Below are 13,630 nucleotides of genomic sequence, written 5' to 3'. Positions count from 1 at the left end.
ACAGTAGCTGAGTTCAGCATGTCTGTGTGCTGATCAGCATTTTTGTAATTGAGGCCTGAAGTCCTCCCTGTCGCTAGGCGGCGCTAGGACGAAAACACACCAGCACACGCCGCTTCTAGACTTCCGTCTGAACGCGTTTCTCACACACACGCACACACGTGAATACGGGCGAGTTGCTCATAACACCTAAACATGGATTTCGTTGAGGTGCCAGTGTCTGAAGATGTGCCCAGTAAGAAGAGTAAAGGGAAAAAAGAAAAGAAAAGGCCGAAACGTGAAGCAGAGGAGGACGCCAAGGGCCAAGAGCCCGAGGAGCCGTCAGGGTGTTCACTGCCCCCCTCCTTCAGCCTGTCTGAGATCAAGAACAAACAGAGGAGACACCTCATGTTTATGAAGCTGAAGCAGGAGAAACGCAAGGTAAGCGAGTGTGACATCTGTTAGTGTCATTATAGTCCTTAGATCAGGTGTTTTGACTCACTGCTGTTCACTGACCTGACTCTGACTCGCACTGAAGACTCGGTGACTCGGTGAGCCGCGATTCCTCTCTGCTTCTCTATGAAAGTGTTTAATCCAGAATCTTCAGATCTGAAAAAAATGTAAAATGTTGCAGATGTAACGTTAAGCAAATCCACGGTGGCATGTACACATTTCTCATATAATGGCATATGTTGATTACTCTCACATACTCTCACTCATATCTAACGAGTCGATTCGGGAACCGATACGTTTCAGTTCAGTTCTCGCATTTAAAAAGTTCATATAATATGCAATATTAGCGCTTTCTAACTGCCATAAAACTGAAAAGACAAGACTTTCAGTTTTCAGTAGCTGCTGCTACTGAAAACTATATATGTAAACGTACATAAAATATTAGAGGCATTTTTATTTACAATGTTATGCTTGCCATCCAAGTCATGTGGCACTAGTATTGCTGTGCTTCTATACTCTCAGCAGGGCTGCAACGATTATTGTGATAGATTATTCGACAATCGAGTTTTGAAACGAATCCTCGATTATTCTGGTTTATGCATTGCTGAATTATCAGCATTTAAATTTAGCTTGAGGTTGTTTTATGCAGCTGCTTATGAAGACAATAAAAATGAATAACATTCAGAAATCCACTGATTTAATAAACGTTCCTGCTAATATAAAAAAATGATCTCAGATTTTTTTTCTTTCAAAATGTAAAACCAACAATGTGCAAAGTAGCAGCAAAATAATATTCAAATATAACAGAAGTTAATCAGTTTCCCATCATTTTTCAGGTCAGCAAAAAAGACAAAAGGGAAACACCTGAGACTTAATTTTAGGTTTCAATTTGAAAGTAATTTGTTTTGCGTTACTTGTTATTTTGACATAACCACTCGTAACCAACAAGCTCATTGGCTATTTTTGTTGAAGCGTGGGGATTTATCCGTAACCAGCAAGTTTATTGGCTATTTTTGTTGAAGCGTGGGGATTTATCCGTAGCCAGCAAGTTTATTGGCTATTTTTGTTGAAGGCCGGGACTTTTTAACCAGTGACCCGTGTCTTCACTTGCCTTTCTGGAAGATTTCTCCTCTTACACTCAAGCTGTGTCCGTATGAGACTCCCACGCCTCACAGATTTAACTCTACTCTCCAGAGTGGTGGCGCTGCAGATGTGTGGGTGTTTTGCCTTATGGCTCCGTATCAGTTCATCCACACACTCCGTTCATGTGACCGACAGCTGCTCAGTCTGTATGTTTTCGCTGCAGCTCTGCGTCCTATTACTGTATAAATGAACACCTGCAGTAAAACTGTATTCCACAATGTTATGGTTAAACTCAAATTAAAAGGCTTTTAGTTTGCGGTCCATGTATGTCAAAAACCGCTTCTAGTTAGCACAAGAAATATGCGTAATGACGACACCAACCAATCGACTATTAAAGTAGTTGCCAACTAATTTGGTTGTTGGTTAGCTGTTGCACGCCTGACACTGAATCAGTCATTAATGATGTTCAATTTGAACTTTTTTTATTCCCTCTTCAGCACAAATTGGATTTGAGAAAGAAAAGAAGAAAGGAGCGAGAAGCACTTGGTGACAAGGTATGTTAGGAGTGTTAACCCTGCGCTCTGTGGTTTAGCATTCATGCTGGTTATTTCAGTTATAGAACTAGTACATTTAAACCCACTGACATATCCTGTGGTTCAATGTTTCTGCTTTGTGCTTGTGACTTCTGCAGGCACCACCAAAAGAAGTTCCAAAAACAATTGAAAACCAGAGAGTTCATGATGAGACGATGGTAGACCCAGAGGATGAAGAGGTATGAATACATTTCCAGAGATTAAAACTGACTTGAATGTTGAATGTTTTTCTACATTAGTAATTTTATACATATGCTTGTTTTGAATGCAGGTGGCTTATGATGAAGGGACTGATGAGTTCTCGGCATACTTCAACAAACTGATAAACCCCAAAGTTCTCATCACGACATCAGATAGACCGAGAGGAGTAAGCTGACTGTGTTACTTCATCATAATGTTTGTGAGGGCATTTTGTCTTGGTGTCCTTGCTGCAGACTTTGGGTCCAACTCACATCCACCCACCTGATCCAAGATTTGGGTTGGAGGGTAGCTATTCAGGAGGAGAGCTTCTTGTTTCTTGAGTGCTGATTGTATTTTGTCATGTGTGTTTTTCAGAGAACAGTGCGGTTTTGTGAACAGTTAGCAACAGTAATACCTAGTGCGCATGTGTACTACAGAAGAGGCCTTGCACTGAAGAGGATCATTCCTCAGTGCATATCTCGAGACTTCACTTACCTCATCGTCATCAACGAGGACCGAAAAGTGCCAAGTATCCTTCAGACATTTATGGAACCAGTGTTGCTGTAATAGAAACCTGTCTTGTTGTCTGTAGTTCTAAATGGAAACACATACCAGCTTGTTTTTTGTAGTTGTATGTAGTGTTGCGCATGAAGAGGACACACAAGGTCATGTTCCTTAACTCAGATTTTCCAAGACGGCATGGTTCTCTGTCATCTTCCTGATGGACCAACTGCACATTTCAAAGTCAGCAGCGTTCGACTTCGTAAAGAGATGAAGGTTTGTTGATTGACGGTTCAGTGTTTAATTTTTGTGATATTTTTGGTTTGTAACATCTGTGATGACTTTATTATATATGTTATTATTTGTCTTTATTTATCCATGCTTACTTCATAATGCAGAGAAAAGGAAAAGACCCAACAGAACACCACCCAGAAGTCATCCTGAACAACTTCACCACCAGACTGGGCCACAGCATCGGGCGCATGTTTGCTGCACTATTTCCACACGATCCACAGTTCACTGGCCGCCAGGTCGCCACTTTCCACAACCAGCGAGACTTCATCTTTTTCAGGTTTCACAGGTATTGACACCTTTTAAACACTTGAACCGATCAGCCATAACATTGATAAAGTGAGTAACATTTATTATCTGGTATTAATGGCCCTTGTCAAGGGATGGGATACACATATAAAGCAGCACTTGAACAGTTCAGAACAGAGTTGAACAGAGTTGATATGTTGGAAGCAGGGAAAATGGATTTAAGGACCTGAGACACTTAAACAAGAGCCAGATTGTGATGGCTTGGGATGGTGGTTAGGTCATCTCCAAAACATCAGGCAGGTCTTGTGGGGTGTTCCTGGTATGCAGTGGTCATTGATGCAACCCATGGAGGTCCACTTCTCAACTTGCGAGACTTGCTGCTAACTTCTTGGTGGAAGATACCACAGGATACCGTCATAGCTCAGATGTTATGGCTGATTGATGTATATAAACTTCCTTTATGTGCCAACAAGAGTCAAGTCAAGTCAAATTTATTTGTATAGCGCTTTTTACAACTGTTGTCGTCACAAAGCAGCTTTACATAATTAGTACTTAATAAAGAACAGAGACAGAGAAGAAAGAAGGAATAACATGAAGCGTCAAAGACCCCCGTGAGCAAGCCAACGGCGACAGTGGCAAGGAAAAACTCCCTCAGAGCTGGAGGAAGAAACCTTGGGAGGAACCAAGGCTCACAAGGGGGACCCATCCTCCTCTGGCCAGACTGTTTTAAACATTAATGATAAAAATTACCAAAGCAGATACAACAGAAAGTTAATAGTGGCAATTATTAACTTTGTGATGTGAAAGAGGGCTTTCACATCCAACTTCAGCCCCCATTAAACTGCATACTCTGCCCAGCTGCTTTGAACTGGTTGGGCTTATCGTTGAATACAGCTGAAAGACGACCATCTTGTTCTGCCAAGCCCTAGTAAATGTTCAGACCCCTCTGTTGTGTACACTGTGCATAGTTAGCAAGACACTCATTTTGTGCCAAACGGGACAAGTGTGTGATGTTCTGTTTATGGATTTGCACTAAACAGTAGGTGAAACACATTAATTAACATTTGTTTTAAAAATGACTTATAACTTGTTTCCTTTTTTTGCTGTATATCAGTGATAATTACTGATCATTTATTGAGTTTCTTAATATATTATTGAAGGTTCCTGTTTCTTTGAAACTTCACTGGTGTTGAACAATGATCTGACGGTGTATTTCTGATTGTATTTGGTCTCTTGCACAGATACATTTTTAAGAATGAGAAGAAAGTGGGCATTCAAGAACTAGGTCCCCGTTTCACCCTGAAGTTACGCTCCCTACAGAAAGGGACATTTGACTCCAAGTTTGGGGAGTATGAGTGGGTACATAAGGTGAGTGGGAAGTGTTCAGTTGGTATAACTGGATTTCAGAGAATATGTTGTGTGAGATTTAGAGTAGCTGGGTGATATGGTAAAAATGCTACATCACTATATGTCTGAATACATTTATCATGAAACTAATATATAGTACATAAGTATATATATATATGTAAAGCAAAAGATTCTTAAAAACTACTTTTCAGATACTCTCCAGTACTGAATACAGTGATTTATATTCAACATCTGCTGCTCTTCATCCAAATGTATTGAAACCTGCAGTTTATGAAGCACCTACGATGTTCTCAAAATGCCTAGAAATTTTTTTTTGCATATTGTGCATCACAATAAAATGATAGGAATCATGATACAATAAAATATCATGGCTACAGCTCTAGTTTGGAGTTACAGTTTTTATTGCCTTTACTAAACAAAGTTCTTTGTTTCTGTTTCAGCGTCATGAAATGGACTCCAACAGAAGAAAGTTCCATCTTTAACAATATTTGGGAGCTGTCGAGACACATGAAAATTATTTCTGATTAACTTTTTGATAACTGTAATATTGGAACTACAACCTATTGACTTGTTATTGTGAACCCAGCTGTTTTTATGTCCATATGTAAGCATTACTATATGTAATGAAATCAAAGAGGGGCCCTTTAAGAGTCTGTTTGAAAAGTCTGTCACAGGAAACTGCTTGTGGCAGGACAACCAGTATATATATTAAAATGTGTCATATACCTTTAGTGTGTTATCTCTGGTTCCAGCAATCCGTATGCCATTACAATTTCTACAAGCACTACAGTTTCAATGCATTTAGCCACAAGAGCATTAGAGAGGTCACATGCTGATTTTTGGACGATTGGATCTAGATCATAGAATAGGTCTGTAAGCACTCTTGGTCAGAATTCCTCTTACTGTTAATGTTTAAGTGAGTAGAAGATGAACTGCAAACAGCACAAAGTTAAAGATCTTACTGCTGTTAGGATTCCTATAAGGTTGAGCCAGATCTCTCTGCAAAAGACCTGGAATTGGGCAGAATGGAGTTGGTGCACTGTTCTACCATGCAACAACATCGGACAAACCTTCTGCATTTCAGAAATGCACCAGTGGACTGATAACGTTAAGATATCAGTTTTTGCCTTCAATGGGTAAAGGTATGTTTGGAGAAAAAGTTGCAGAATTTCATGAAAGGAACAACACTCCAACTGTTATGCTGTAGAGGCCTACAAGTCCACTCAAGGTTAACCAATTATCCGCTTCTCTGAATCTCTTAATCATGTTCCAGACAGATGATTTAGTAAACCTAATCCGGTTGTTTTAATCTTGTTCGTCTCATCTCTTATGTCTACACTAAAGAAGCTGGTAAACACACTTGAGTAATCCCAATATAAAACACCAACATTATGTGTCAAATAAAAAAACAATAAATAAAAAAGTGGACTTTCCTATTCTACTGTACGACGGTCGGTTCAAAGAGTGCTGTCAAACAAGCTTTATACCTGGCATTAGGCATGTTGCCAGTGGGTTCATGTTGATCTGCTCCAGAGAGTTCTATTTTATTAGCAATATATCTGTACAAAGTGGTGTGTGTACATTTGCACATCTGTGTCAGCAGGCGGGGACTTACTGGAAGCAGCTGGATGCTTTTATTAGAAGGGGTGTCCACAAACATTTGGACATATAGTGTATTTTGATTACCATTCAAAGTAATCCATATTAGTGTTTATGTTCCATTTGTGCGCCTAGGTCTCCATCCCTCCACTGACCAATGAGGGTCCTGGCAAGAGTAATAGGAGTACGAGCCTAAACTTTAAGGGCAAAGTCAAGGAGGCAGGGGAAGGCGTGATTAATTAAATAAATATATTTAAAAAAATAAGTATTATATACTTTATTTAAATGAATGTAATTTAAATTAATTTAAGTTTGTATGTTGGGACTTCTTTAGTCTGAGTACTTGCTCCTTAATTGTTTAGTAGTGTTTAGGGATGCTCTTTGTTCAGTGTTTTTGCCTTTGGCTCCTCAGAGATTTCCTCTCTTGTGTTGGGGTGTAATTATGTTGGGTAAACTTAGCCAGCAAACTCCCAACTATTACAGGAGAGTCTTGATTATGCCACCTGGGTTTCAAATAGGTAAGTGAGGTGTACCTGCACACTTTACATCTATGTAGGACTGTGTGTGTGTGTGTGTGTTTCTCCTGTTTTTCTGTACTATTTCTGTGGTGCTGCCCATTTTGTGTGGCACTGGCACAGCAGTTTTGTATAAGGTCTAGTTTTAAATTGCTCTTGCTAATAAAACTGTCAGTAAAATCTGTCTGTTTACTTTCCTGTGTCTTCACTACATAAATTGATCCCACAGCACCTTAGGTGTGAGATGGGATCATATTGGTTCAAAAGATTCAAGTCACTGTTCAAAAGCACAGTAATCTGGTTTGTGAATCGGTCCCATGCAATATGGGGCAAATACGCTTTCCTTTAAACACAACATCCTAATCAGTCCTGGATCACTTTCACTTCAGCAGCATTCAGATGTGCATTACTACAGTGACAAAATGAGCAAACTAGTTAAACCTCTAGTTAATAATAAAGGATAGACATGATGCTATTAATAGTGAGTATGTCTTGTAAGTGAGTATGTAAGATGTCTTGCTCTTTACTAAATTGTACTTTCCTAACAGTACCTGTTAGTCACTGGTGTGATTTAGGAAATGTGTGGTGTTGGATAAAGGCCCTCAAGTTGGCCTATTTTTAAGCTTTGTCCAGCAGAGGGAGCTGTAAATCTATCTATTTGCCTGACTGTCTTTCGCAGGCTGGGCTATTTCTGCAAACTATGGGCAGTAATAAACATTACTAAACATGACATTGCTGGAGTCTTTTTACACTGTTACTGTGCACACCCACTGACAACTTCATTAGAAACCATAGTGTATTGGAACATTGTGTAGGTACACTGTAGACTAGAAAACATTTTTCAGTGGATATTTTCTGACCATGGTTGGTTTTGGACTATTAACCTAGCTATGAGCTGAAACCGAAATCATGCAGAATCGTGCAGAAATCATGAGTGGCAATTCAATGTGTGGTTTTCAGACCTAAAGGAGTTGGGGTGTTATTGCTCATCTCTGAAAAGGATAACTGGAGCCATTCCAGCACTTTGAGCAAGGAATATCACAAAGGGTTACCACGTTTTACTTAATGATTGGCATAACTAAATCATATATAGACATAGTAGTATATGAAAGTGAATACAAAAAAAGTAATGTATTAATTAATTAATTAATTAAATTAACACCTATTCAGAGATGGCACAATTTCACTTTTCCTTTTCTGATATTAAAACCTTCTGTATTGACTGCTGTTGGTAAAGAACAGATTATTTTTCTTTAAAAACTGTTACTTCATTTTAGATGGTCATATAAAAGTAGGCTATAATGCTAAAACTACTCCACTAGTATCTAGTATCTCACAACATTGTAGACTAGAAAACATTTTTCAGTGGATATTTTCTGACCATGGTTGGTTTTGGACTATTAACCTAGCTATGAGCTGAAACGTGTTAAAATACCAACAGTAAAATCTACCAAGTGCAGAAATCATGAGTGGCAATTCAATGTGTGGTTTTCAGACCTAAATGAGTTGGGGTGTTATTGCTCATTACTGAATTCCCCCTTGAAGAAAGTAAAGGTTTTGATAAAACCCTTGGCCTAAAAAGGCCTCCAAGCTGCTGGATTTTGTTTAAAATTGTAATTTTTGTTAAAGAAACCATTCATTTACAGTAGCTAAATTAAGTTGGTTGAATTAAAAATAGTGTCTATACTTTTGGAAATATAGTGTAACAATTGTTCCAGCAAAAATAAATGTTAGGAAATACACATTGTATTTGCACTTGTAACTCTTATAATGTGGAAGCTGTTGTGATTATTTGGTTTGGTATATCTTGTGGCATCCCACAGGGTTCTATTCTAGGCCCTAGGAAGCTTCTGTTAATTATGACAGTTATGAAAGTGAAGTGTGGGATGTCGTACAGGGCCTAAGGGGTTAACATTCCTGAGGTAAAACAGCAATGTGCAGTTAACAGACTGAGGCTGTTTGAGTACACAAGATTGTTACTTAGCAGTCGGCCCACTCCCACTCCAACACAGGCTTTACTACTGCAGCTCAGAGGCGTTCTGCAGCCAGACTAAACAAAACTCAGGACTGGGCTGCGTCTTTAAGATACAAACATCCAGAAAGTAAAGCGTTAATGACAGTAAGGAAAACTGTGGCACAATGAGCTGTTATGCGGGAGAGAGATCCAGAATTTCAGAGGTACGTGGTCTGCATAAATAACGCCCATTCTATTATTGACTGGCTCTTCATTCAGCAAGTCCACAGAGACGCTGAAGATGCTGACAACCTTTTCATTGCTGTGTGTGTGTGTTGTGTTGCTAGTGCGTGGAGCTGCATGTGTTTTTTGTGCCAGATGAACAGTGGAACTCAAGGTTGAATAAAGTGTCAGTGGAAGCCATAGATAGCTTCATATCAGCAGGCTTCATCAGGTGAGCAAACGCAGACCAAGGCTTCCCTCCATGTTAATCTAATGTAGGCCTACTTGTTGACTTCATAGGCAAGGTAGGCTTAACTTTTGAGTTTTTTTCAAACGCTAATGCACGACGATAAGCGATGAAGATGACCACTTATTAAAATATACGTATTAAAATATTCATGGGATAGCACTCTTAGCATTTAACCTCCATTGGGATTAAATTAACCCAAGGATAACTGAAGCCATCCCAGCACTTTGAGCGAGGAATATCACAAAGGGTTACCATGTTTTACTTAATGATTGGCATAACTAAATCATATATAGACATAGTAGTATATTAAAGTGAATACAAAAAAAGTAATGTATTAAATTAATTATTAATTAATTAAATTAACACCTATTCAGAGATGGTACAATTTCACTTTTCCTTTTCTGATATTGAAACCTTCGGTATTGACTGCTGTTGGTAGGGATTATATTTCAAAATTTTAGATGGTCATATAAAAGTAGGCCATAATGCTTAAACTACTCCACTAGTATCTAGGATCTCACAACAGAGATTTATTTGGATGCGTCTTTTTTTCCCCTTCAATATCTGATCCAGCATTGTCTGCGGATATCAATCTGATATTGATACTAATATGCATCACTAGTTTTGTTCATCCAGACCTTTTACATTCAACTACCCAATTCAACTATATTGCTTTAAACCAGTCATAACTAGGGTTGATATACCATAATTTTGCTGAAATTTGATGGTCATAAGTTGGCCATAAGTTTGATGGTCACAAAAAAAGAAAAATACCTTTTATCATCTATATTTTCAAACATTTGAAAAATGGCGAAGTGTTTATTGGATTGCACACTTAAATAAATGTGAATGTAACACTAGCTTATTTGTATGAAGTTCTGTAAGTATTTAAAGCTGGCGTATTGAATTGTTTGCCACGTTGCAGAACTGGAAATGTATTGATTTAATGTGTTTTAGGGTGTTTCCAGACACAAGTCTCAAAACTGTCAGAGATGAACTTGGAGCGTTGCTTGGACTGGACAGGCTTACTGATAGATACTGCTTTTTAAAATGTGTTGGTAGAAGCCTAGCACTGGTGAGTTGCCCACAGTGAGCATTTTAAATACATAGACTTTCTTCAGTTCAGACTTGTGTAGATTAATGAGGTTAATACATTATATTTCCCATTGTCAACATCCAATACAGAGGGAAATTACTTTTAATTAATTATTTATTTATTACAATTAATTATTTATTTATAACCTGTAGTTTTTTTTTTTTTGTTTGTTTTTTTTCATTTTAGGTCAAAGCCAAACAGGAAAAAGACCTGAAAGTGAAATCTTTTGCTCCACCTTATGTAAGTATATTTAGTGTCAATCTGGAAAATTGGACATCCTTTGATATGCTGTGGCTTACTGTTTTTTGTCCCTGTTATCTTTTTCCTAATTCAGTCCCCATACCCAGAGCTCTATCTATTACCAGTGGACGAACATGGCAGCAGCCTTTGCTCCAGATCTCTAAGCCCAGACACTGTCTTTTACAACACTGACTCTCAGACGGGCTACCCTCCTAGACCAATTTTTGCACCTGTCCAGACAAAAGAGCCTACAAAATTTCCACTAATCAAACAAGGGCCTCGGTCGTCTGTCCTAGACCAGAGTCTGGAAGATGAGGGCAGCTCCAGCTCCCTGGAAGAGAGGGAGGAGGACTCTGTGGGATGTGAAGATCCAATTTGGGCTGAGGCTTGCAGTATTCCCAGAAGTGTCCAAGAGGACTTTGGCACAAAGCAACATGGTGAGAAACCTACATTCTGCTGTAATCTGGATTTGGACATAGGTGTGGCCCCAGACACTCTTTTAGATGCCACCAAGAAACATATGTCAGTTTGACAGAATTCAATTTAATATTGACCGTTTCAACTAAATGCCGACAGTGCTTTGTGGTAGATGCTCCAAAGCTGATGAACAGCTGCCACTTTATATTAGAAATGCCTTATCTGTTTATTTTATATTATTTTCCTTTAATGATTTCTTTATGTATTTTGACTGTATATTATCTATTTATGTACATAACTCTTTACTCGCCATTTAAGACACTATTTGTAAACCAAGCATAGCACTAAAAATGTAATTGTAATATTTTGTATTGTAGAAATGCTACCAAATAAAAAAAGCTCAACTAAATTGAAGAAACAGGAGAAAAAGACACATTCCAAAAGAAACGTTGCCAGAGATTCAGGAGTACCAGAGTCGCTAGAAGATCCAGAAACTGGGTTTTTCTTCTCCCAAGAAAGGTGTTTTTTTTGTTTGTTTGTTTTTTTTATAGAAAATGCCATGGAAATGTTCTCTAGTCAACACAAACATTCTTTTAGTCCAACAAAAACTATACCATTGTCTCCAATTTAGGAAAACCAAACAGTCTCAGACACTGAAGTCAACAGTAAAGAAGGCGAACGATGAGGTAAACAGAGCTGATATTTGGCTATGATCTTCATTTTGGACACTGAATAGACATTTGTATGGATGGCTGCTACTACAAGAACCATTCCTGAGAGCTATTTGTGAACATTTAAAGATCTTCTTTACAATGCCTACTCTTTGTAAAGACGACATGACCTTCAGTGACCATCTAAAAAGGCCATGGTCAGTGGGGGTGCTTTCCTGTCCAGAGTGCAATGAACATTCATGAAAGGCTTTATTGCAGAGAAGTTCCTCGTTTTGTTTTTCTTCACACCGCAGACAAACGTGGGCAGACCAGAACCTCTAGTTCCTCTTGTGTGTGATTCAACTCCTGGTGCTCCTTCCATGGCTGCACATATGCAAACATCTCATACACCTTCAGCCAACAGTAAGACAGTAACTGACAAATGCTGAATTGTCTTGTATTCTATGGTCCACTAATCCCTGAGATATGCTTTATGTACCAAAAAACTTCTGAAATGTATTTTTTCATCTTTTTTACTTCTTAGAACAAACTGATACATGTAAATTACTTCTTTTTAGATTGACTTCCCAGTATTGCACATGGTTAAAAAAGCAGTCTGGGCTAAAATACTCCTTATTACTTAAAACTGAATGGACAGATATATGTAAATGTAAACCTATCAATTGGAACAGCTGCTTTTTTGTGACAATTATTCTTGTTTGCCTACTTTCCATACGCACATGGTATGGACTGAGGACTGAACACTGTCCTGAAAATATGGCAGTGTTTACATACAAGCTCTTTACTTAAATGATACATTAATATGCATGACATGGTCCCTTCAATACATTACAAGTGATAGTGTTGTTCTTTCTTAGGGGATGAGCTGCTTAAGGAACTTGGACTGATCAAAGATGAGAGAAAGCAGCTAGAAAGGACAAGGCAAGAGCTTCTGAGAAAGGGCAAAGATCTACTGGCTCTAAATAGACACCGAAGGAACCAAGGTATGCAGTAGATTACATGTGTTAACTGTACTGATGGGAGAAACCATCCTTAAAGAACTCTTACAACCCTCTGCTCCAAACCACAAACCACCCCTAGCACGGGACAAGTGGAAGAGAAAGTACTTTGACACCAAAAAGGCCACGGCACCACTGGAAGAAACTCTGAAAAGTCTTCGGCAGGAACTGGAGACATTTTATGACAAGCTGTTTCAACAGCTACAAGCTCGGGATGGTAGAAACAGACAAAGACGAGCAGGCAAACCATCAAGCACAAAGGTCAGCTCTTCAACTTGCTGTCTAGTCAGTAAGTCTAGGTTGCCTTTAAGTAGAGGGAGACAAACAGCTAATTTATGTCTTGTAAAACTGTAACTGTTTAGAGATTGTGCATTTACAGGGAGGCTGGGCTAATAATACGCTGGGTATGATTATCATTCACAGAACAATCTTATAATCCAGATTATGACAGAGAGTTGTGAAATTGACAATCTGAAGAAAAATCTGGACGACGCCAAAATGAAACTTGCAACTGAAATTAAGGTATGTAATCACTGAATCTTGTCAATAATAATTTCCCAAATTCTCCCAGGATGTACATATTTGATAATTGCTCTGATTTTTGTTTTGTTTTAGCTGAGGAAGCAGGCGGCCACAGAGCTTCGAGCCCTGAAAGCAGAACTGATGCAGAAGAAGTCTCAGTGCTCGTTCACTGGGTCTCTTTCAGGACCTACTGAGGTTGGATCACAGCTTAGCACATGTAAACCTGCTTAACCATTTTCCTGACCACAATGTAATTTCTTTATATCCATTTGGGAAACTGAAGGCTTTGTGTTATATGGTACATTTTTATCCAATGATGTGTTCTTGACACACACACAAAAAAAAAAAAATCTGTGGGAACTATGAACTTTTCATAGTTTTCATAAATGAACCCACCTTCAGTGGGAACATTTGATGCCATACAGCAACTCCATGCAACCCTGAAACTGCAG

General features: G+C 38.7%; 2 protein-coding genes across 2 annotated transcripts; both read left to right on the top strand.

Moving 5' to 3' along the window:
- The first annotated feature begins 121 nt into the window (after positions 1–121).
- rpf1 (ribosome production factor 1 homolog) lies at positions 122–5,419 on the top strand. The gene is made up of 9 exons (XM_072660231.1): positions 122–417; positions 2,010–2,066; positions 2,204–2,284; positions 2,377–2,472; positions 2,661–2,814; positions 2,980–3,062; positions 3,185–3,366; positions 4,568–4,694; positions 5,135–5,419. Exons 1-9 carry the CDS (start codon positions 193–195, stop codon positions 5,174–5,176), a joined length of 1,047 nt encoding a protein of 348 aa, XP_072516332.1. The 5' UTR covers positions 122–192; the 3' UTR covers positions 5,177–5,419.
- Positions 5,420–8,915: 3,496 nt separating this feature from the next.
- Positions 8,916–13,409, top strand: spata1 (spermatogenesis associated 1). The gene is made up of 12 exons (XM_072661121.1): positions 8,916–8,986; positions 9,110–9,216; positions 10,192–10,309; positions 10,517–10,570; positions 10,665–11,007; positions 11,365–11,506; positions 11,619–11,673; positions 11,952–12,060; positions 12,516–12,641; positions 12,739–12,917; positions 13,080–13,178; positions 13,272–13,409. Exons 1-12 carry the CDS (start codon positions 8,948–8,950, stop codon positions 13,407–13,409), a joined length of 1,509 nt encoding a protein of 502 aa, XP_072517222.1. The 5' UTR covers positions 8,916–8,947.
- The last annotated feature ends 221 nt before the right edge of the window (positions 13,410–13,630 follow it).

This window comes from Salminus brasiliensis, chromosome 17 (genome assembly GCF_030463535.1).
Source record: "Salminus brasiliensis chromosome 17, fSalBra1.hap2, whole genome shotgun sequence".
NCBI classification, from domain to species: Eukaryota; Metazoa; Chordata; class Actinopteri; order Characiformes; family Bryconidae; genus Salminus; species Salminus brasiliensis.
Note: the sequence above shows the minus strand (reverse complement) of the source record. Positions and strands in the feature narration are given on the sequence as shown.

Excerpts from the sequence above, each read along its gene's own strand:
- rpf1 (XM_072660231.1), top strand. The coding sequence starts at position 193 with ATGGATTTCGTTGAGGTGCCAGTGTCTGAAGATGTGCCCAGTAAGAAG. Across the intron at positions 2,067-2,203 it reads GAGAAGCACTTGGTGACAAG|GCACCACCAAAAGAAGTTCC; the intron begins GTATGTTAGGAG and ends TGACTTCTGCAG. Across the intron at positions 3,063-3,184 it reads GACTTCGTAAAGAGATGAAG|AGAAAAGGAAAAGACCCAAC; the intron begins GTTTGTTGATTG and ends TTCATAATGCAG.
- spata1 (XM_072661121.1), top strand. The coding sequence starts at position 8,948 with ATGAGCTGTTATGCGGGAGAGAGATCCAGAATTTCAGAG. Across the intron at positions 11,507-11,618 it reads TTTTTCTTCTCCCAAGAAAG|GAAAACCAAACAGTCTCAGA; the intron begins GTGTTTTTTTTG and ends TCTCCAATTTAG. Across the intron at positions 13,179-13,271 it reads AACTTGCAACTGAAATTAAG|CTGAGGAAGCAGGCGGCCAC; the intron begins GTATGTAATCAC and ends GTTTTGTTTTAG.